This window comes from Gopherus flavomarginatus, chromosome 13 (assembly GCF_025201925.1).
Source record: "Gopherus flavomarginatus isolate rGopFla2 chromosome 13, rGopFla2.mat.asm, whole genome shotgun sequence".
NCBI lineage: Eukaryota > Metazoa > Chordata > Testudines > Testudinidae > Gopherus > Gopherus flavomarginatus.
Genome location: NC_066629.1, coordinates 28327062 through 28348299, shown reverse-complemented (window position 1 = coordinate 28348299; position 21238 = coordinate 28327062). Strand labels below are relative to the sequence as shown.

General features: G+C 49.5%; 2 protein-coding genes across 3 annotated transcripts in view; one reads left to right on the top strand and one right to left on the bottom strand.

Moving 5' to 3' along the window:
- Positions 1-21238, top strand: part of LOC127033746 (transmembrane protease serine 13-like) — a 92488-nt gene that overhangs the window by 41215 nt on the left and 30035 nt on the right. The window contains exon 5 of one of the 2 annotated variants that reach the window (XM_050921909.1): positions 1331-2090. The exons of the other annotated variant lie outside the window; for it this stretch is intronic. The gene's annotated coding sequence lies outside the window, so the exon portion shown is untranslated. Of the gene's footprint in view, positions 1-1330; positions 2091-21238 lie in introns of those variants that run through there. 2 annotated transcript variants of the gene reach the window in all.
- On the bottom strand, positions 4232-12963 carry IL10RA (interleukin 10 receptor subunit alpha). The gene is made up of 7 exons (XM_050921891.1): positions 12513-12963; positions 9816-9936; positions 9443-9618; positions 8705-8874; positions 7602-7752; positions 6327-6451; positions 4232-5810 (listed from the first exon to the last, which is right to left on the bottom strand). The coding sequence occupies exons 1-7, from the start codon at positions 12574-12576 to the stop codon at positions 4830-4832; spliced, it is 1788 nt and encodes a 595-aa protein (XP_050777848.1). The 5' UTR covers positions 12577-12963; the 3' UTR covers positions 4232-4829.

Below are 21238 nucleotides of genomic sequence, written 5' to 3'. Positions count from 1 at the left end.
GGCATTGCCATTCCTGAGGGGATGGAGGGAGCCATTTCCCCTCCTCATGCCTGAGTGAAGAACATGGACCTGCCTTAGGGGGATGCTCCAGTCATTAAAGACCCTGAGGCACCAAGCTGTAACAGCATTGTTCTATCCACCTGAACACTTCTTGTCATGGCAGTGGGTTTGGCATGCGTCACCCCACTGTGGGCGAACCTGCTTTCTGTACAGTGACTGCTATGGAAATGTGTGGGCATCAGGCTATGTTATCTAGCAGCAATGTCAACCCATGGGTCATGCCCTTGCGTCCCCAGCTGCAGAGCGTTTGTGCTCTCTTGCAGAGGCGTTCAGCTCGCTACAGACTTTGCAGGGAGGAAGCTCACGAACTAGAGCTGGGGACAAGCTGCAAGCAATGACAGTGTTTCCAGCATGAGGGAGGGAGCAGCAGAACCAGCTTTCATTGCTCTGTGCACTTGTGTATTCTACCTGCATCCTTTGGGCTGCGGGGGTTTGTATAGGCATATGCCATAAGCAGAGTTTTTGTGACACCTCCTCTTCTGCACTGCAATGCAAACCTGCCAATAAATATCATCATCATCAGAGTGACCACCTTTAACTTGCTACAAATGAATACACTCGGCTATTCCAAGAGCACAGAAACAACCCTCTAGGAAAGTGCCCTGTGGCAGTTTGGTTTTGATAGGCAGGTCGGGGGATTGCGTGCAGGTTGAGCAGGGCAGAAGGGAAGGGATTCTTGAACAGTGCATGTTTTGTCAGAAAGAAAAACACACAGAAAAAATAATGGTCTAGTTCAGCAGAAGGAGTGAGAATGGAATCAAAACAGACTAGCTCCATGGCAGGGTTTGCAGGGGAGTAGAGCTACAACCACAAGAAAAGGCCTGCGAGAAGGGTGTTAAGTCTGAGAGTGCAGGAGATCTGCAGCTGCATTGAGCTGGGACATCAACAGGAAACAGAATGGGTAAAAGTCACAGCAGGGGAAGAAGCTGTCCTCGCTCATGGCCCCTTTCTGGGGCTGGGGCGCTGTGTAAATACTCGTGAGCGCAGTAGGACTAGAGAAGTGCAAGAGAGGTGACTGGGGAGCTACAGACTGGCTGCAGCACCTGGGGGCTGGGATCTGTGGCTTTTTCGCTCACTTCCTGCACGTGAGAAACTGGTATCAGCCTGGGCCTGGAGCCAGCCAGAGGGAGTGTGTTCAGCCCTTATAGACCAGATTAGTGAGGCCAGATGCAATTCGCCTCCTTCCTGCCTCCCCCGCAACTCCTCAGGGTATTGGCTCAGAAAAAGTGTTTCTTAAAATTGGTATTCTTTATTATTTGTATCACTGTAGCACCTAGGACCCCTAGTCATGGACCAAGACCCCACTGTGCTTGGCACTGATCAAACACAAAACCAAAAGTTGGTCCCTGCCCTAAGGAGCTGACAATCGAAGTATGAGACTGGAAACAGTGGATGGATACAGACAGCCCCATGGTGAAGTACGAGGACCCAGGGAGACAGTGTTATTCTCTACAAGGCTGGCTCTAATATCTATCTTTCCCTCTGCGGGTGGGAGGTTACTAAATGATAAAGGACTCCCACAGGTTTCTCAGCTGGATTCCAGCCCTGCATAGAGCTGCACCCCTGTATTTGTGTGCACACATCTGTCTGCCTAATTTGTCCATCTATCCTAGCGCAATGACCGATGGCTTTATAACAGCAGAGGCCACTCCCTTCCCTGTCTTCTCGTCCCTGTCCCCTTGTCCTGCTTCTCTCACCCTCACCCTTCTCCCTGCTCTGGTGGCTGCGCTACATACAGCTCATGCTGAATGGTGGGCCTGGGACATTGGACAGTGGACACAAGGTACCTGAGCAGCAGATTCGTCTTGTACTTCTAGGTCCCCTTAAATATTTACATACTTTAATCTTATTGGTTGGTAAAATCCACATTTAGTTACACACCGTAAGCCTGTTGGTTGAAAGGAATTTGCACATGTGCAGTCCTGTTGGTTGGGAAGAGTAAGCACAATCATTTACATACTGCAACCTGATTGGCTGAAAAGAGAGACGGCCTCAAATGAAAGCACTTCAGGGGTAGGCACAGACAGACATATCAGAGATGTGGGTAGATGTGGTTATGTCATTATTCCATTAGAGGAGGGTCTTTTCCATATGTGGAAACCTGCCATAAAGAGACCACTCAAGGTGCTAGCGAAAATGAGCCCTAATTAGCATTTCTCCTTAGCCAACGCTGGAATGAAATGATGAAGTAAGCCTGCCGGAAGTGGCAAAAAGAGGCAGAAGTGCTGCTGGCATGAGTTAGTTGCAACTTCCTGCAAAAGTCAGATGTAACTATCCTCCATGGCTCTAGCTGTTTGATCAATAGGAAAATGTGCAACGCTGGTGGAATTTCCTCTGGACTTAAAGTGGGTCAGTTCCAGTTCCTCCTTTCATTAGAGGAACTTCTACTCTGTCACTGAAAGAAACAGTTTCATCCAGCCCTCTGCCAAATGCTGCACAGTGTAAAAGAGAAATTAAACTTGAACGTAACAAGGGGAAACTTCCTGTTGTTCCGATAAGGACTATACTACTAGAGGTGATTCGTGGTATTACTCCAAAGTCCTACTCATCAGTTTGTGGTTAGGGAACCGGTTTTACTGGAAAAACCCACAGTGAAGTTTCTGTGAAATTTGGGTGACTTTAGGAGAATTCCTGAAATGCCCTGGTAGGAGTTTAATTTAACCCACAACAAAACACATTTTGACATTTTGTTGTGTTTCCATTTCTAAATATAAGAAGAGCGGAAATGGGGCAAGATGTGCCATTGCTTTGTAGCTTGTTTCATCAATTAAATCTGTGTGACATGAAGGTAAAATTACTCCCATTCAGAAGGGAGAGGGGTTGCTGTGACCTTTAGTATCTCTCCCTGCCAATGGTCAAAGTGTTCACTGTTGGGTAACAGCCACTCCTACCAGGCCTGACAAACACTCTCCGCTTAGCACACCTCTTTTGTGGGCTGAGTCCATCGATGATGTCATGTGAGGGCTCTAATAGAAGACGTATGTCATGCTGATGTGCATGATTAGCATGAGATGTGTGGAGGGATGTTATTTAAGGAGTTGTGTATAGGTGCTGAAAATACCTTTCAAAGGCTGTCACTAACCAAGAGAAAAACAGGTTTCTTCCAGCCAGGAAGTAGGAGGTGCAGCTCTGTTGGAATGGAAATTGAGCTTTGTAATGGAAGCCCTACTTCCATGGGACGTCTCCTGGAGGCTAGGTAGTCAAGAGGAAGACAAGACACTGGAGAATGAACCACAGGCAGTTGCCCTGTCTCTGAGGGCAGACAATGAACTTTGAGGAATAAAACGGGAAGGCAGAGAGATCCCTTTTGTCCGGCACCTGAGGAGGCAAATGGACAGTGCATGTATAGTCATGAAACCAGGATCTCAGTCAGGCTTGGCTAAAACGGGGTGAGATGAACGTCCTTAGACAGAAGGTTAGCTGCTAAGTTTAGTCTTTAGAAAGCATGTCATAGTTTTGTTTTATATGTAACCATCCCGTTTCCATTACCCTTAATCCCCGGCACTAAGGTTTTAATCTTGTGAGTGTTTTCACTATAAATGGATCTCAGTGAGGTGGTGTTATATAGGAGCTGATCCAGAGTTGAGTTGTACAAGCTGTGTACACTGTTCCCTTGGAGACAACAACCTGGTATTACTGTGAGCATTCACCACACAAGGGTCTGGACGCTACAGGGGAATGCTTCAAGGGGACTTAGGTGGATGTATTGTTAACCTGCAAGGCAAAGGAAAGGCCTGGATAGACCTAAAGGAGATGGTTTGGGGGCTAACAGACTGGAGTTGTCAGGGAGCTGACACCCAGTTAAGCACCAGCAAGTCTCTTTTGCAGGAGGCAGGGGTGTAACACAAGATGACTCTCAGTGCTGTTCCAGTTGCCCAGTTTGCACTGGTATAAACACGACAACTGGTGCATTCCCTTTTGCTGGTGATTTGTCACCGAATACTTCAAATTTACAGGGATTCGCTTGGGAAAACTGCATTCCACTGCTGCCAGCTTATGTGGAACCGCAGAAGAGGAGCTGACTATCTTGCTCCTGTTCCTTCAGTTCTGTCTAAAAATTCTCTTTCTCGCGTGCACAGTAACTGCACCATGTTGCAGTTCCCTGCTCCCTAGATGGGAAAACCCAGCTGTGGCTTTAGTACTCACACACAGGTAGATACACTGAAAGAAATAACACCATTTGTCTTTTATATATTTAAAAATTAAATAACATTTCTTTGAACAAAAGAGGCAAAACATTTCCAATAGTCAACACATAACGCTCATAAATATGTCAGGGGTCTTGCTGCTGTTAACAGCCTTTGCGTGAGAAAGGAGAGGAAAAGGATATCTCTGGGCCCCAGGACTAATGTCCACTGCAGAAATGCTGCACAATTGTAATACAACTTACTGCCTCTATCCTTTTCTCCCCACAGACACTTTATATATTTCCAGCAGGGGAGAAACACGTTCTCTGTACGAGTGGGAATGGGTGGGAGAAAGAGTGTGTGAATCTCTGCCCTGAAAGCCCTGGCCAACGGCTCTGTTCGATGGAGGCTGTGCTTGTGCATGGGGGGCAGGCAGCAGCTGCCTCAGCTCAGCAGTTCTGATGTCTCTCCCATCAGCATGACTTTCATGGTGTTGGTAATAGCTTAGCACAGTAGCTGCTCCCACAGGGACACCACTACATGAGGTAGTTAAGAACAAGTCATACAAAGAAAGCCTGCTATGCTTGCAGCTCCCCTTGTGACACGTCACTCAGTCCAGGAGCAGACTCACCCCGGCCTGGCCTATAGGCGACTGTCCTTGCATTCAGACCCCAGCAGGCTCAGAGAGTCGATTTCCAGGCAGAGCCGCTCATTTGAATGTAAGCTGGAGACGAGAGGCAGGGTGCCCAGCAGGTCTGTGTTGAAGATGCCCAATGCAAAGGGCGCCTTGGGGAGCTCGGGGAGGGATTTCGAGGGCACAGAAATGCTCAGTGCCCCGTAGTTCAGCAGACTCGAGCTGTTGCACTCCAGCCTGCTTATAAAACCCTGGAAGCCTGATTCCCTAGAGAGCACCGTGTCTGCATTGCCGCAGGTGAGCCCTGGGGACGCCTGCTTCAAATAGCCTTTGGCTAGGGCAGGCTCAGAGTAACCCATCTCCAGCATGACATCTGTCCCACCAGGGCTTTGGGTGGGCAGCTGTCCCTCAGCTCTGTCCTGCTGCCTCTCTACTGTACCCTTTGTCTGCTTCAGGTACCCACGAAACTCCACAGCCTCCGAGCTGAGTCCCCTGGCCAGCGGGGAACAGTCATACTCTCTTTCACGCTGGTCCTGCCCCTCATCCACAGAGGTATAGTCCCTGCCACTGGAGGAGAGTGTCAGGCACAGGGAATGTCTCACCAGGTTTATGCCACTGTCGTCACTCCCTGGCAGCTGTCTTTTGTAGTCCTGGCTCTCTGAGCCCGAGAACTGGCTGAGGCCAGAGGAAGAGTCTTGTAGGCAAATGCCACTGTCAGTGCTGGTGCAACTGCTGTCGCCCCCTGCTAGGCTTTCCAGCTCCAGCAGGTGTTTGTGGTCATCCGGGGAGGTCAGGAACATGCAAGCCTTGTCTGGTGGCTGTTGCGCTGGGTTGGAGCCGCTGTCTGTGCTGTGGGGCTGCGCGGTGTCCTTTTGGCACACGGAGAGTTGCTGGATTAACTCCTCATCCAAGCACACAACCACGTCCCTGGCCCCGAAGGGGAAGTGCTCGTGCTCATGCTCTGACCCGGAGGGTTTTAGGAGAGATTTCTGGGCAGGGGGAAAGAAGCAGGAAGACGGGTTATCTGGATTTGTTCCCTCATCCCCTACTTGGCTCACTCCCCACATCTACACCCACACCAGCACTCGCCACGGGGGGCAGCGTTCAGCTCTTGGACCCATTGCAGCAGTGGAGCTGAGAAGCCCCAGCTCCTGCTGACACCCTCTGGAGCCACCCAGGCTCTGCATGTCTGATAAATAGGCCCAGGGTGCCACAAAGTGGGCAGGAAAACAGAGGCACTTTGGAAAACATGAGCAGTGTGGACTGGTGGCAAGATCTGAAACTAGACCCGGGGGCCTTGAGTCCTGGGTCAGCACCCTGCCTCCTGGAGAACACGGCTCCCGCAGCCTGGGAACCGAAAAGCTCTGTGCTCATGCAGACTGGCGATGCTGTGTGTGGCAGGGATCTGCCTGCCCACTGCACTTAGCAACACTACGCCAGAGGGACCCTGGCACGCCGGGAGTCAGAGCAACGCTCATGTGGCCATTAGAGCCCGGTTGGCTTACCAGTATGGCTGGTGTCTTCACGGGTTGCTTTATATATGCACGGAGTAAGAGAGTGCCCAGGAGAAGAGTGGCTGAGAAAACAAGGAGAACGATGCCAACACTGACTGATATAATCCCCGTGCTTTCTGGAAAGGAATAGCAGACTGGAGTTAGCACGCTGTGTAGCACAGGCTCTCGAGTCACACTGCCATTGCATGTCAGGCAGTAGGCGCACATGGCACCCTCAGAGATAAGGGATGTGAACCGTGCTGAGGCTCTGACGAACAAGAGCCTTTGATCTGAGGAGCCCCAAGGACTTCACAAACAGCCCTCCTGTGAAGCAGGGGAATATCCCCCTTTTTACAGGTGGGGAAACTGAGGCACAGAATGGGACAGTGATTCAGTCAAAGGTGCTTAGTGAATCAGTGGCAGAGCATCTCTGGGTCCTTTGCTCAGTGGATGAGCCTCCCTCCCACCCATAGCACTAAGGGAACCCTAGATTGGACTGGCCCTCCAATGTGCCATCAGGGCTTTGTAACATTTTACAGGAATATAACAGTGTGGGGCTAGTGTGTGTGTGAGATCAAGGGGGAATGTCTTGTGGGGAGCTGTGTATATGTGACAGGGAGGATCTCTGGGCGTGTATATGGCCTGGCTATAGGATTTTGGGGCTCCCCAGAAGCTTTATTCTCCAGGGACACATCACCACAATCTCTTCTTCCCTCCCACACAAATTCCTCCAGTCCCTCCTCCCTCTCCGCCTGTCTCTGTGTGCAGCGGCTATTGCCATATGCTGTGTACAGGCAGCAGCAGCAGGCCCCCGAGGCTGGATGATCCTGACCTCGCAGGACACGGGAGTCATCTCAGCCACATGGCTCTGGGAATGTCGTGAGGACTCCAGAGCTGGCCACATGGCTTTCCTGCGTCATGGTGGGGTCCCTCGAGTGGGGAGGCTCAGGAGCATCCTCCTTGGGGGCACTCTCTGGGGCAGAGTCTGCCTTGTGTCTATGCTCCACGTGGTGCACCGGAGGATCTGGGGAATGGTCGGCATCAGGATACGGCTACAGCTCTCTGATTCCGAGAGCTGTTCTGCACTAGACTTAGCCCCAGGTGTGAGTTAGAGCAGCCCAGGAGCTGCCGAACCGTATGTCAGCAGCACGTGGTCCCCAAGGGTCCACATGGCAGCTGAGGAGCAGGCAGGGAAATCGCCAGCAGTGGCTCTGCCGGAGTGATGGGTGGAGCTCAGACCCACCCAGGTAGTAACAACAGACCAATAGACCCAGCATGTCCATTTACCATCCTTCTTGGGGATCGTGACACACTTCTCCTCGGTCCGGATGGCGGGGACTGGCCTGGAGAGGACACGGGGCTCTACACTGACGCAGTACTGCTCGCCCCACAGCAGCATGGGGATGTCAAACTCTTCTCTCCTCTCCACCTGCACCTGCTGAAATAGTCACCAGAAGGACTGTCACCTTTGGCAGGCCCAGCACAGAGCGGCCTGGGCTGAGACTGCAGACCAGAACCTGGGGAGTTTCTTCACCTGATTTGGCCCCTGTGGTTCTGGGTTTGAACTGGGCCCACTTTTGGGCTGGCTTGGGCATGTCCTGGGAATAGCCAGATGTTCCCGTGAGCAGCTGATCTCATGAGATTCCCACTTTTCCAACAGTGCAGATAGCTGAGGGTGCAAGTATGGCCTTGTGGCTGGGTCCTGGGGCAGCAGCTCAGGACTCCTGGGTTCTATTGCCAGTGTTGTCACTGACCTCCTTGGTGACTTTAGGCAAGACACTTATCTCCCTGGGTCTCAGTGCCCCACCTGTAAAATGGGGATTGTCTCTTACTCTGGGTCTGTGCAATGGGGCCTTGCTCTAGGGTGGGGCCATTAGGTGCTATTGCAATTACTTGCACCTGATTCCTGGATTGGCTTCAGGTCTGAACACAGAACTCCTTGGCCCATGGTTCACTCTGTCGGTCCGTATCAGAGCAGGCCAAAAATTTAAAATGTTTCTCTTGAAAACTGTTGCCTTTTCAAAGTTGTTTTCATTTTACGGTTCATGGTTAATAAATGTTTTGGGTTTTGTGACATTCTTTATATTTTTAATTGAAATGCTCATTCTCATTTTTTCATTGACTGAAAACCGACTCAACAAAATATCCCAGTGATGGATTTGGGATCTATTCCAGTACGAGTGTTGATGAAAACCTCACAACTTATTGTTTAAAAAAAATTCAATATTGTTGATTTTTTTTTTGTAAAAAAAAATGAGTTTAAATCATGGCAATTTTTCAACTTAAAAATGTCTTGTTCAAAACATCCCAACCAGTTCTAAGTATGAAGGTCATTGACGCTGCCCCCCAGCCCCATGGAGTCTGGGTGATACAAGTGCTGGCTGTCTTACCTGGAGATTGTCTGATGCCCTCTTGACATACGTTCTGTATTGTCTACCATACTTTTGCATGTCTTTGTATGAGACAGTCTCGTTCCCCACCCTCAGGATCAGCTGCTGCAGGCTCACGTGGATGGTGTTGTCTGTCACAGACAGACTCACATCTGATAGACGCAGAGTAGCTGGAAAAACATAATACAGAATCCGTGAGAATTGTTTCTGTCTTATGCCACTCACAGAGGTTAGTTCTTAAAGTAATCACAGGAGCCCAGTGCCAAAGAGCACTTGGCCCACATGCATTTCAAGTTCTGCTCTCTGATTCTATTTGATTCTATTCGATTCTATCCAGGTTCTTAGCCCACCCTCATCATCCTAGCATCTCACCCCTGGCAGTAGTGCATTAGTGACGTGACTAACACCTGTCACATGAGGCTTGTTCAAACTAAACCACAACAGTTTGTCAGAATGAACTCTGCCACCCTGACTCTCCTATGGACGCTCTTGAGCACCTTGGCCAGAGCACGGGCTGTGAGTGCTTTATGAATGCAGCTGTCATTACTACCACTTACTGACTAGCCACCTGAGTAATCATATGGCAGGGGTCAAGCTCCCCAGCTAAGCAGAAATATAGCTCTGACACCAAGCACATGAAAGCTATTTGCTAACAGCTAAGTCAAGTTTACAGCATGCAGTTTCATGGCTATGGATTTTAGGGTCCACAAGAGAAAATGATGGGAAACCCCCAGGTACCTTCTTTTGGGGAAAAAGCGTTCGTCCTGGTCCAGCCAGAGGTGCAGTTTCCAGATACTGCCCTAACTCTTGCATAGTAGCGTTGAGAAGGGTCCATTGTCTGGTAGGTCAGATTGCAGGAGTCCCCAGAGATCCCAGTGCAGTCTGGAACAGCCATCCAGGGAGACTTACCATACCTGTAGGGAGAATGTCACTCCTTAATGAAATACTTTCTGGGTGTGGGAAGCATTAGGGCTGCTGGAAAGTTAACACAAGATTTCTGTGAACTGATTTGCATGATAAATATCAGAGCAAGTGTAAAGCAAATGTGAAATGTGCCTTGTGACTTGGGTTTTAGAGGAGATTTAATCTCCCTACGGTCCTGGGTACTTACAGCTTATATTCCACTTCATACAACGTGTCGCTGGAGTGGTTCGCTCCGGGCGTCCAGTGCAGTACGTGGTTTATGATGTCAGCAACAAATCGCACTTTGCCTGGTTGGGACAGACTCTCACCTGCAGCAAGGAATCAAAAGGGAGACTTTGCAACAGGCCAGTCCTGGGGAGGAGCCAAGGGGCCCAGGTGCATTGTGGGGTGTGGTCTTATTGCAGTGATGTGCTCACCTCAGCACACCCTCCAGAGCTGGGTCTGGGAAGATGTTACTGTGGACAGGAATGCGGGAAAGTTCCAGTCTGTCTCAGAAACCCAGCATTTGAACAACCCTTTCATTCTACTCATCCTCCAGCAGGGCCCAGAGCATCCTTCTCCGAGTGAGTGTCTCCTCTGCACTTATCATGGAGAAGACACAGACCCTCTCCACAAACAACAGCAGGGATGAACTCTGCTCCCCTTGGGAGCTTCTGCAAAGTATTGGCTCATAGTCCATAAATTCTCCTCCCCGGGAACAGCTACATCATCTCTGCATCAGCTGCTCTGCTTTCTCCCTCTTTCCGTCTTTCTATCAGGTTCTGTCTTCTGCTGCTCCACCTTCCACCCCAGTAGAACCGTCCTGAGCTTCAGAGCCCCACATAAGTAGCCCATGAACAGAGTCATGACTGCAATGCCAGCCGTATGGTCCACAACCCCCTAGTCTCTCCTGCTGCCCGGTATGGCGTCCTCAATCCTCCCAGGGGCTCAATGTGAACCTGCGTGTGTTTGACTGCATCGCTGCACCTGGGCTCGCTCGTTTTGAAGGAAAGGGAAAGCACATTTTAAGCAGAGTGCTGAACTCTCAGTGGTCACACCCTGACAGTTAAACTCTGAATGCTTTGGGCCAGCAGCTCAGCCTCATACCACCTGCAGTGACTTTTAAAATATCCGTTAGGTGCTATCCACGCTTAACACGAAAGCCACAGAGTGAAACTCCAAGCAAGGAACTTGCTAAAACCTTTCTTTCTCTTATTAATACCAGCAAAAAAACCAGAGGCGAGAAGCACCAACTCGTGGTTCTATCTTGAAAATTTATAAACAAATGTTCACAGGTTTCTGAGTTGGGAAATTCATTGAAACTGGCTCTTTACCACAATTTCAGTTTTGACAAATGTGCATTTTTCAGTGCTAAAAACTTTTTTGTTGAAAAATTCCTGACCAGCTCTAATCAGTATCCTTATTTTGCAGATAGGAAAACTGAGGCTGAGGGAAGATAAGAGACTAGCCCAAGATCACCCAGGAAATAAGTAGCAGAGCCAGGAATAGAACCAGGTCCACAAATTGTAGTCTCTTGATCAGTCACTGGACCATGAAGTGTTGTGAAGAATATTTATTTAATATTTTGATTGTGCCTTGACAATTAAATTGTTTGATGTTATCCTCTTCCCCCTCTTTGACTGAGGAACGGTTATCTGACACTAGTTTGATGAACTTAGAACCATCTGACAGTTATTTGAAATGACACAGAAGTGTTGTACTTGCTAGTAACCGATTATGGTAAAGGCAGAAAAATGCAGAGAGATTTTCAGAAAAATCCATCAGAGGAAACCCAGTTCCTAGCCTTGACCAGGTGAGAGTGGCGTTCTAGGGAATGAGCGTGGAGAATGGATTTTCTAACCAGACAAAACACTGTCCATGGAATTCTTTTGGAAAGAATTTCCTGTCACTGTGTTCCTTTCTGAAGTTGCTGCGGGTTTAATCCAACTGAGCTGGGCAAGCCCTGGGTATTTTGATTTGTGGGCTGTGGAGGGACATCATCTTCCTTGGTGTAGCAAATACAAGCACAAATACAATGGCAAGTAAGACCACTCAGAGGAGGAACACATCTGGGAATGACTCTACCCTTCAGACAAAACTCTAGGAAGGCTGGTCCAGTGGTTAGGGTGAGAGTCAGGACACCTGGGTTCAATTTCCTACTCTGTCGCAGACTGCCTCTGGGACCCTGGGTAACTGCAAACTTCAACGCCTTAGTTCTCAGCTTGCATCCAGCCATCCTGCTGCTAGGTGGAGGGGAAAGACCTCTGGACTCCAGACACCTTGTGTCTTCTGAGCTATAACATTTACTGATCCAATGTCAAAATATTATCAGCTAACGGCAGTCGCTGCTTTCCTGTTTATCTCCTTTGCAGCAGCTGCTGTTCAATAACAAATATGAACCCACCACCTGCTCCCAAAGCCATGGTGCACCAGCACTGGTGAGCAAAGCTCAGGAGGGCTGGTGACACTGACTTCACAGAGGGTCATTGCAATGACAAGGGGCCATGTTCACAGGGAGCTGGGGTCCAGATTAGCATTCCTCGAATGCAGACAGACGATGTACAGGGACAAATGGGGATTTCAGGCGCTGAAGACGTGAACTTCAACCAGAGGAGAGAGTGAGGGACAAGCTATCTACACCCCTTCCCTCCGGCCACCCTGCCAGTGTCACCCAGAGAAATCTTATGTGAAAGCAAGGGTACAAATAAATGTGAATGAAATATTAAAAATCCAAGAGGTTCCACACACTTGCCCCTGCCCCCAGCTCACCTAGCGAAGCTCCGAACCCCAACCCTGGGCTGTGAATCACAGTGCTGAGGAGGGAAGTGAGCAGGAGACCCCCTAGATTAGTATTTAAGAAGTAGGGAAGTCACTGGCTGCTGATTAAGGGATGAAGATGGCTTACCGTATATCTGCAGGCAGAGGGACACCAACACCCCCACTGTCAGTGCTGTGAAACCTGGTGCCATCCCGGGACCCGCATTGTCCACAGGTGCCTAGCTGGGAGAGCAGAAAGCAGTGATCTCTGTGGGTTTCGCTAGCACCCTTGTTTTTCCTCTGGGTGGCTGAGCTCAGTATGACGTCTGAGGGGGCGTCAGTGTAACACCACAGCTCTTCTGCTGTTTCCACATTTCTCTAGTTTCCGCCCACTCCTCTGCGGCTGATTTGTCAACAGCCATTGGGTATTTCCTCCAAGTGTCCCTGGCATGATTCGTTTCAGGCCTTTTCTATGAAAAACTGCTAGTTAGAGAAAAAAGAAAATAGCGCCAAATCATTTACCCACCCCTTGGACAACTGTCCCTTTGCTATTACAACAGAATGGAAAAGCACAGCTCACGCCCAGCGGGCAGAGTGGAGAACAATCAATGGTTAAAAAAGAGTTTTTATTTTGTTGTTTAAATTGTAATGTCTGTCGTTTTAAAAATAAACCAGTTTCAAGTGAAATCTGAATGTAATATAAGATCTGTTTAGGCTTCAATTTATTATAAAAATTAAATGTTCTGAATCCATGAGTCTCAAAACTTTGAGTTAAAGGCTGCTTTTCTATCTAAAGAAAGAATTAACGGGAAAATATCCAACTTTTGAGAGCTACCTTTTATAAATATGGCAGAGTTGGTCATGTACTGTACTAAGAGCTCGTTTTGAATAATCAAATAATGTGATATCCTGATGTGTGTTTAACTAAAGTCCAGTTACCATCCTAAAGCAGCTTGACACAAATCATGAGCAAACAGTTATATGATCTAGTAAAGAAGCAATATTTTAGCCACCATTTTCTAACATAGTAAAATGTACAAGTAAGTAATAAGAAACTGAAAATATTAAGCTATGCACTGTGCTTAAATAAATATGAGTATAGGGCCACTCCTAGGTAGCAAAAAGAGGTACCTGCTTTGGTGTAAAGGCTCTATTTAGTAGTAAATCTACATATATCAACAAATGAGAATGCACCTTGCTGTAGAAAAGAACTGAAGTACAAATGGAAAAGTTGATTAAAATCAATTATTTAAATTGCAGCTTTCCACTTGGTGATTAAATCATAATTTAAATCAATCCACCCTGCCAGGGGGAGAAATTCGGTCCCATGCAGACAGACCAGCATTGTCTAGTGCATGCAGTGACTCTTAACAATGATTTTACATAAGGGTGTGGGAATGGCCAGACTGGATCAGACTATGGGCCATCTTGTCCAGTGTCCCATCCCTGACAGTGGCCGGCACCAGCTGCTTCAGAGGAAGATGCAAGAAACCCTGAAGTTATGAGATCAGCCACCCCCAGAGAGAGAGTCTTTCTGACCTCCAGTTGTCAGAGTTCAGATCATGCCCTGAAGTAGGAGGTGTGATAGCTCTTCCTAAACTCTTGGTTGTGTTTAAATGTCCTGTTCTAAACATTGGGGATTTTCTGAAGACATCTTGGCATTTATGTTTTTGGCAGGGGCCACTGGGCTCTTTGGATTTCAGGGTAAAGTGTTGGGTGGCATCCTACAGCCCAAGTCAAAGTGGTCTCTCTGAGATCCTCCGAGCATATAGATCTAAGGCACTGAACAGGGGTTTCTTGCACAAGCTTGAGCTGGGGTGTGGGTCTGGCCATGCCACAGTGCCTCATTCATGCCCAGCATGCTAGGACTGATTTGGACATGTGGCACTTACATTGTACTTCAAGCTTTGTAAGGTCACTGAGTTTATTTGAATGCTTTGTTCGTCTATTGCAAAATGAATTCAAACCAAGCCCCTGGCTGGCGGGTTTTTCCTGCGGGTGCAGCAGTCCTCATGTGATAGAGGCAGTTTCTGTTTCAGAAACTCAAGAAAAACTCAGGCAGGAGGAGAATTTCCCACCTGTGCCTCATTTGTAAATACACAGAATGAGACAGAAAAGGCCCAGAGAAACTGAGCAGATGTCAGCCCCAGGGTCCTCCCGTGATGGGTAACCTCAGCCAGCTCCTGGGCTGAGCTCAGGTCACTGGCTTGCAGAACTCCACCAAGGAGAAGAGTTAACCAGTCCCATCCTGGAGCAGCAGATTGGGTCCTCTGGGGCTTTGTCCTGGGTACGTGTAAATGTCTTAAGCAATGAGGCTTCCACTGCCCTCCTCAGGAGGCAATTCCAGAACTGACTAGATGAGATCTTGAAGGCAGGAAATTTCTCTTCTGAATGTCCCCATTTTCCTGAGTATGCCCCTGCTGGCACCCTGCAGATGAGCCCCTTAAATTCAGCTCCTCACACAGCCCAGATGTGAAACTAGCTCCTGCAAAGTGAGCCTGGAAATCCTACAGGAACATCAGGGCTTTTGCAGGGACCCAGGAGCTGAGAAATGCAGGGCAAGGTCCCAAACCCATAAGAAATGAAACGAATGGGAAAATAAACCCTGCTACCCACTCTAGAGCAGTGGCGCTCACTGTCCTAGGGCCCAGGCTGCGTACAGTGGAGTTTGTGGGTGGTGGCAGTAGGAGGGCAAAGGATGAGGCAGCAGCTGTGCACAATTCCACTTGCTACAGCAGCCCTGCTATACCCTGCTTTCTCCTGGGACTGGAGAGGGGGACGCTGCTGGTCCCCTGTCAATTCACAGTTGCCCCCTGAGTCAGATCTGATCAATGCTGACTAGAGAGTCCTGCAAGGCCTGACATGAAGATGCCAACATTCCACACACTCTGCTACTTTCTGTTTCAGGCAAAACCCTTCAAACAAAAAGCCTTAGGAAGAGAAATGCAGAAGGGGGAAGCACTAGGAGAGCAGAGCATGCCGGTGATGTCCAGCCGGGCAGTGGGTTGGGAGACCTGAGGGAGGCTGTGCACAGTTTAGAAGAAAATGAAATGGACTGAAGAGAAATCGCAGTTGTGGAGCACACTCATTCTGAGAGTGCTGGTTTCACACTCCAGCCTGACACTGCAGGGCTAGAGCTTGTTTGGCAGGAAATATTGAGGGCTGCTCCTAGCCCCCCATCCCCATCCGTGGCCATTCATACACACTGGCTTCCCCAAGAATTGAAGAGAGCGCTGCTGGAGACTGTGCACCCTGTGTTCAGCGGTATGGCAGGGTTTGCGCACAAGGGGTGCTCAGAGCCAGAAGGGTCTGGTAGCTTCAGCAGTGTTCCTAGCACACGCGTTTCAGCACAGCTGTCACATGGGAGGCCTGAGATTCAGAGGTGCCTATTAAGTTCTGCGGAGCAGCAGGTGCATTCTTTCCAGATCCGTCCTGTGCATTCAGCAGCACAACAGGCACCTGCAGTCCCGGGGGCCTGGGGCTGTTCAGCGGCAGGGCGAGTGCATGTGTTCCAGACATGGCTCATGCCTTCAGCAGCATCGCAGGCACGTACGTTCTGGATGTGCCTGGGCCATTTGCAAGCGCCATGCACTGCAGACGTACCCCGTATCTGCAGCTGTTCACATACGGCCTCTGGGAGTCCTCTAGTTCCACGTTACACCTCCCATCTGTCTGCCCAGGACGAGCCAGACCTCCCTGAACATGGGCTCGGCATCCTGCTACAGGGAGCTGATGTGTTAGACTAAGGAAGGAGGAGAGGACCTTGGACTCCCCTGCAGGTTAAGCTGCCCAGCCCTGTGTAGGCAGCAGACAAGAAAGACTTTGCTCTTCCTTAGCCCCGGCCCTCTGCATATCCCGCAATCATCTTCATGGGTTAGCCATGTGCTGGGCTGGATCACTTCTCCATTTGCAGACTCCTCCAGCCCTCTCCCACTGCCTACCAGGGGGTGAGAATAAACGAGGGCAGCGTGGCTGTGCCTATGCCCAGCTCCATGCTAACGGTCCTGGAGAGGGGCGTGGGGTCCGCTCAGGAGAGGACATGGGGTCACAGGCTGGGGAGGGGAACTTTGAGGTTCATGATCATGTCAGAATATGAAAACGCTGCTGAGTTTCCCTTTCATACTTAAAGCTATTGACTAATCTCTGCTTTTACCACCTACTCCACATTTCCAACACACTGGAAAGCACTCAATGGCCCCGCAGAATGACACAAGTTTTGATAACTCACGAAGTTCCTACAAATGGCAGCCAATGTGGTTAGAAGAAGGGACAGGGAGCTGGGATTCAAGGGTCTGTTCTAGGTTATGCCACTGACTCTCTCCTGGCCTTGGGCACATCACTTCACCACTGCGTGGTTCTACTGGAGGAATTTTTGCTGCTTGCGGGGTGTTTTGTGAGATTTAATGAGCTCGTTGTTCAGGCTAGCTCTGGGCCGGTGCTGCTGTCAGGGTGAATGAGGCACTGCAGAGCATTGGCCAGGGCTTAGTGTCCAGTCCTGTTATAACTGCCCAAGCAATGTGGCTTCCCCCAGGGAGTCTGTTTCCCAGCTGTTTGCTTCTCATTACTTGGAGATTTTCCCAGAGCAGCACCCTACGTTTTTCCTTTGTTCAAATTCACCCAAGTTAAAAGATTAAAACTAGGAGGCCAGGGAAAAGTTTGGCTTGGCTCAAGAGTCCATCAAAATATCAAAAAGCTAAAAACATCAGCCCCCCGGTGCTGGGGAGAAGTGCGGATCTACGGGCTAGTCCTGGGGAGCAGGTGCAGCTCAGGGATACGTGGGGACCAACCCCACACTGCTGTCACCTGCATACCCAAATGATGCCTGTTCTGTAGCAGACACAAGAGCAGGAGCTGGGTGAGCTCTGTGCTCTGCTGAGCTCTCTCCTGCTTCTGTCCCAGGAGACCCTCTGTGCTGAGGTCAGACATGACAGGCCAGGAAGCAGGTTCCACCACGGATGAGGAAGAGCCAGAATTGTCGGGTGGTGGCAGGCCGCCTTGTTGGCTGGCACCAGGCTCTGCTGTTACTTGTCCCCCCATTTGTCTGTCCGTTCATCTGTTGTATTGTGAGCTCTCTGGCCAGAGCCTGATGCACTGGGGCCCCGATCCCTGACAGGGGTCCTGGGGTGCCACAGCAAGAGAGCTAACAGCAATGAGATCCAACCTGCAACTCTCCTTAGCGCCTCTGAATGTGACCCTCACTCCATCCCTCTCCCCACAAAATGTAACAACCGGTCCGAAGAGGACCACGCAGGGACTGAATCTCACAGTGAAGTGCCAAGTTACAGGATGGTGCTGCCGCTCAGCACTGTAAAAACAGAAGTGCAAAAATATATTCCCCAATGATCACATTTTCAGTGGAGTCCACTGAGTTGCCTTCTGCCCCCCATGGGGACTGTTTTGTTTAATTGGGATGACTCATTTTCCTGTTGTGGGCCCCCTTGTCTCACCAGAAGCAGGTGCCTTCGTCTCTTTAACGAAATGTCGGTGCAGCAGAGGAGTTTGCCCAGGATGACACTAGGTGCGCACTGTTGGGGTCTGAACGGGCATCGCATAGCATGGGCTTTGCAATAATACCTGCTCAGGAAGCTGGGGAAGTTACTGCTCTGGCTTGAGGTTTTGTTTCATGCTGCCTGTTCACAGGGTAATGCAGCAGCAGATAGAGCCATGGGAAGAGCTTTCAAACCAGAATGGCTAAGGCTGCCTCTTGTCCTTTTGTAAATACCGTGGGCCCAGAGAATGCAGCAGGAAGCCTGACCCTGCAGCACTCACTGCTGAGTGGGATGGCTGTTGCTCAAAGCTATTTATGTTACTAACATGTTGGTTACACAGCCGTGTTAGCATGTGAAAATGCAGCTGGGGCAAGTGAACAAACTGTGAGGAGTCCGCAGATCGCATGGAAAGGTGCTGGGGATGAAGTTGGTTAAAGAGTTTGTGTGACTTGTTGTTTCCTTATTTGGCTTTGTAAAAATCATTCTTGGAGTTGCCCCATGGTGAGTCTGTAAATCATTCTCAGAGGCAATGGGCGAGGTGAAGGGGAACCCAAGTGCTGGCAGGCACACAGACAGGCCAAATTCAGATCTGGTACACGCATGTGCAAATTCACTGGCATTGCGCAGCCACACACCAGGCCTGACAAGCCCCCTCCAGCTTTACACAAACAACAAAGTGTGAAAACAACAAATGTAGGGGCAGCAAAACAAAATGAACCCCAGAGTCACGATGGCACAGGAAAGACAAAGGTGCATGTACTCTACATCCATCCGCCTTGTCAGACACAGTGTTTGAAATGCAGTAACAGCCAGAGCAGCCATTCTGCATCATCATCACAACATCCAGTCCCATCACGTGGGAGAGGGGAAGGGCATGAGCGCCCTTGCAGTGCATGGGCTGCATTTGCAGCTGACATATCGAATGCCTGCAGCACCCAGCCCAGTGTGATCAGCAGGTGCAATGCTGACCTTTAGAATGTGTGACCAAACCCTCAGTAAAGGACACTATGCCAAGCAGCTTCTGAGATGACAGCTGGGAAGGAGCTAGCGTTAATTTCCTTCCCACCTAGGCAGCTGTTCATTACCTGGGCCTCCACCTTCACCATTTATGATGCCAATACACTGCTGTTAGGAGCTGGTGTTGCAGGGGCCCCAGGTCTGCACGAGGGACTGAGTAAAATGCTAGTGGTGCATGCCCTGGTGCCACATGATGTGGAGAACAAGTTGTGTTCTGCTGACTTCAGCGTGCCTGAGTGAGAGGAGCTGCATCCCCCTGTATTGCGCACCTGGGCAGCCTCCCCCATCCCTCCCACCAAACTGGAATCTGTCCTGCTGTTTCCCTCGCTCCCTCCACAAGTGCATTCTCAGAACTGACACAGACCCTGGGTTTCCTCTCACTCCACAGGACTCACTTCCCTCACCCCGGGTGACATGGCAAAGCTGTGTTAGTTTGGGAGGGAATGTGTGGGTGGAGAAGGATGATGACTGAGAGACTTCTGAAGCAGGAAGAATAGCAAATATGGCAGGTGAGCCGCTTGGTTTAACACCGAAATCTTTAGTGAGCTTAAACACAAAAAGGAAACTTACAAGAAGTGGAAACTCAGACAGATGACCAGGGAGGAGTATAAAAACATTGCTCAAGCATGCAGGGGTGTAATCAGGAAGGCCAAAGCAGGTTAAGGATTATTTAGAAAAGCTGGACATGCCCAAGTCCATGGGGTCGGATGCAGTGCATCCAAGGGTGCTGAGGGAGCTGGCTGATGTGATGGCAGAGCCATTGGCCATTATCTTTGAAAATTTGTGGCGATTGGGGGAGGTCCAGAACGATTGGAAAAAGGCAAATATAGTGCCCATCTTTAAAAAAGGGAAGGAAGATGACCCAGGGAACTACGGACTGGTCAGCCTCACCTCAGTCCCTGGAAAAATCATGGAGCAGGTCCTCAAGGAATCCATTTTGAAGCACTTGGAGGAGAGGAAGGTGATCAGGAACAGTCAGCATAGATTCACCAAAGGCAAGTCATGCCTGACTAATCTGTTTGCCTTCTGTGAGGAGATAACTGGGTCTGTGGATGAGGGGAAAGTGGTGGATGTGATATACCTTGACTTTAGCAAAGTTTTTTATACTATCTCCCACAGTGTTCTTGCCAGCAAGTTAAAGAAGTATAGATTGGATGAATGGACTGTAAGGTGGATAGAAAGCTGGCTAGATCGTCGGGCTCAACTGGTAGTGATCAACAGCTCGATGTCTAGTTGGCAGCCAGTATCAAGTGGAGTGCCCTAGGGGTTGGTCCTGGAGCCGGTTTTGTTCAACGTCTTCATTAATGATCTGGATGATGGGATGGACTGCACTCTCAGCAAGTTCGCAGATGACACTAATCTGGGGAGAGAGGTAGATACGCTGGAGGATAGGGATAGGATCCAGAGGGATCTAGACAAATTAGAGGATTGGGCAAATGAGGTTGAACAAGGACAAGTGCAATGTTCTGCACTTAGGACAGAAGAATCCCATGCACTCCTACAGGCTGGGGACCGACTGGCTAAGCGGCAGTTCTGCAGAAAAGGACCTGGGGATTACAGTGGATGAGAAGCTGGATATGAGTCAAGAGTGCACCCTTGTTGCCAAGAAGGTTAACAGCATATTGGGCTGCATTAGTAGAAGCGTTGCCAGCTGATCGAGGGAAGTGATTATTCTCCTCTATTCAGCACTGGTGAGGCCACATCTGGAGTATTGTGTCCAGTTTCGGGCCCCCCACTACAGAAAGGATGTGGACAAATTGGAGAGAGTCCGGCAGAGGGCAATGAAAATGATTAGGGGGTTGGAGCACATGACTTACAAGGAGAGGCTGAGAGAACTGGGCTTATTTAGTCTGCAGAAGAGATGAGTGAGCGGGGATTTGATAGCAGCTTTCAACTACCTGAAAGGGGGTTCCAAAGGGATGGAGCTCGGCTGTTCTCAGTGGTACCTGATGACAGAACAAGGAGTAATGGTCTCAAGCTGCAGTGGGGAGGTCTAGGTTGGATATTAGGAAAAACTTTTTCACTAGGAGGGTGATGAAGCACTGCAATGGTTTTCTTAGGGAGGTGGTGGAATCTCCTTCCTTAGAGGTTTTTAAGGTCAGGCTTGACAAAGCCTTGTCTGAAATGATTTAACTGGAGTTGGTCCTGTTTTGAGCAGGGGGTTGGACTAGATGATTTCCTGAGGCCTCTTCCAACCCTAATCTTCTATGATTCTATGATGGGGAGTGTCTGTGCAGGTTCTACAGCTGTGCAGTGGGAGAGGTAAGGCTGAATGGTCATCATGGTCCCTTCTGGCATTAAAGACTAGGAAATTGTGCCTTGCAGTTAGAGGCTGGGTGGGCAAGGGGCCCACACATACATCAAGCAG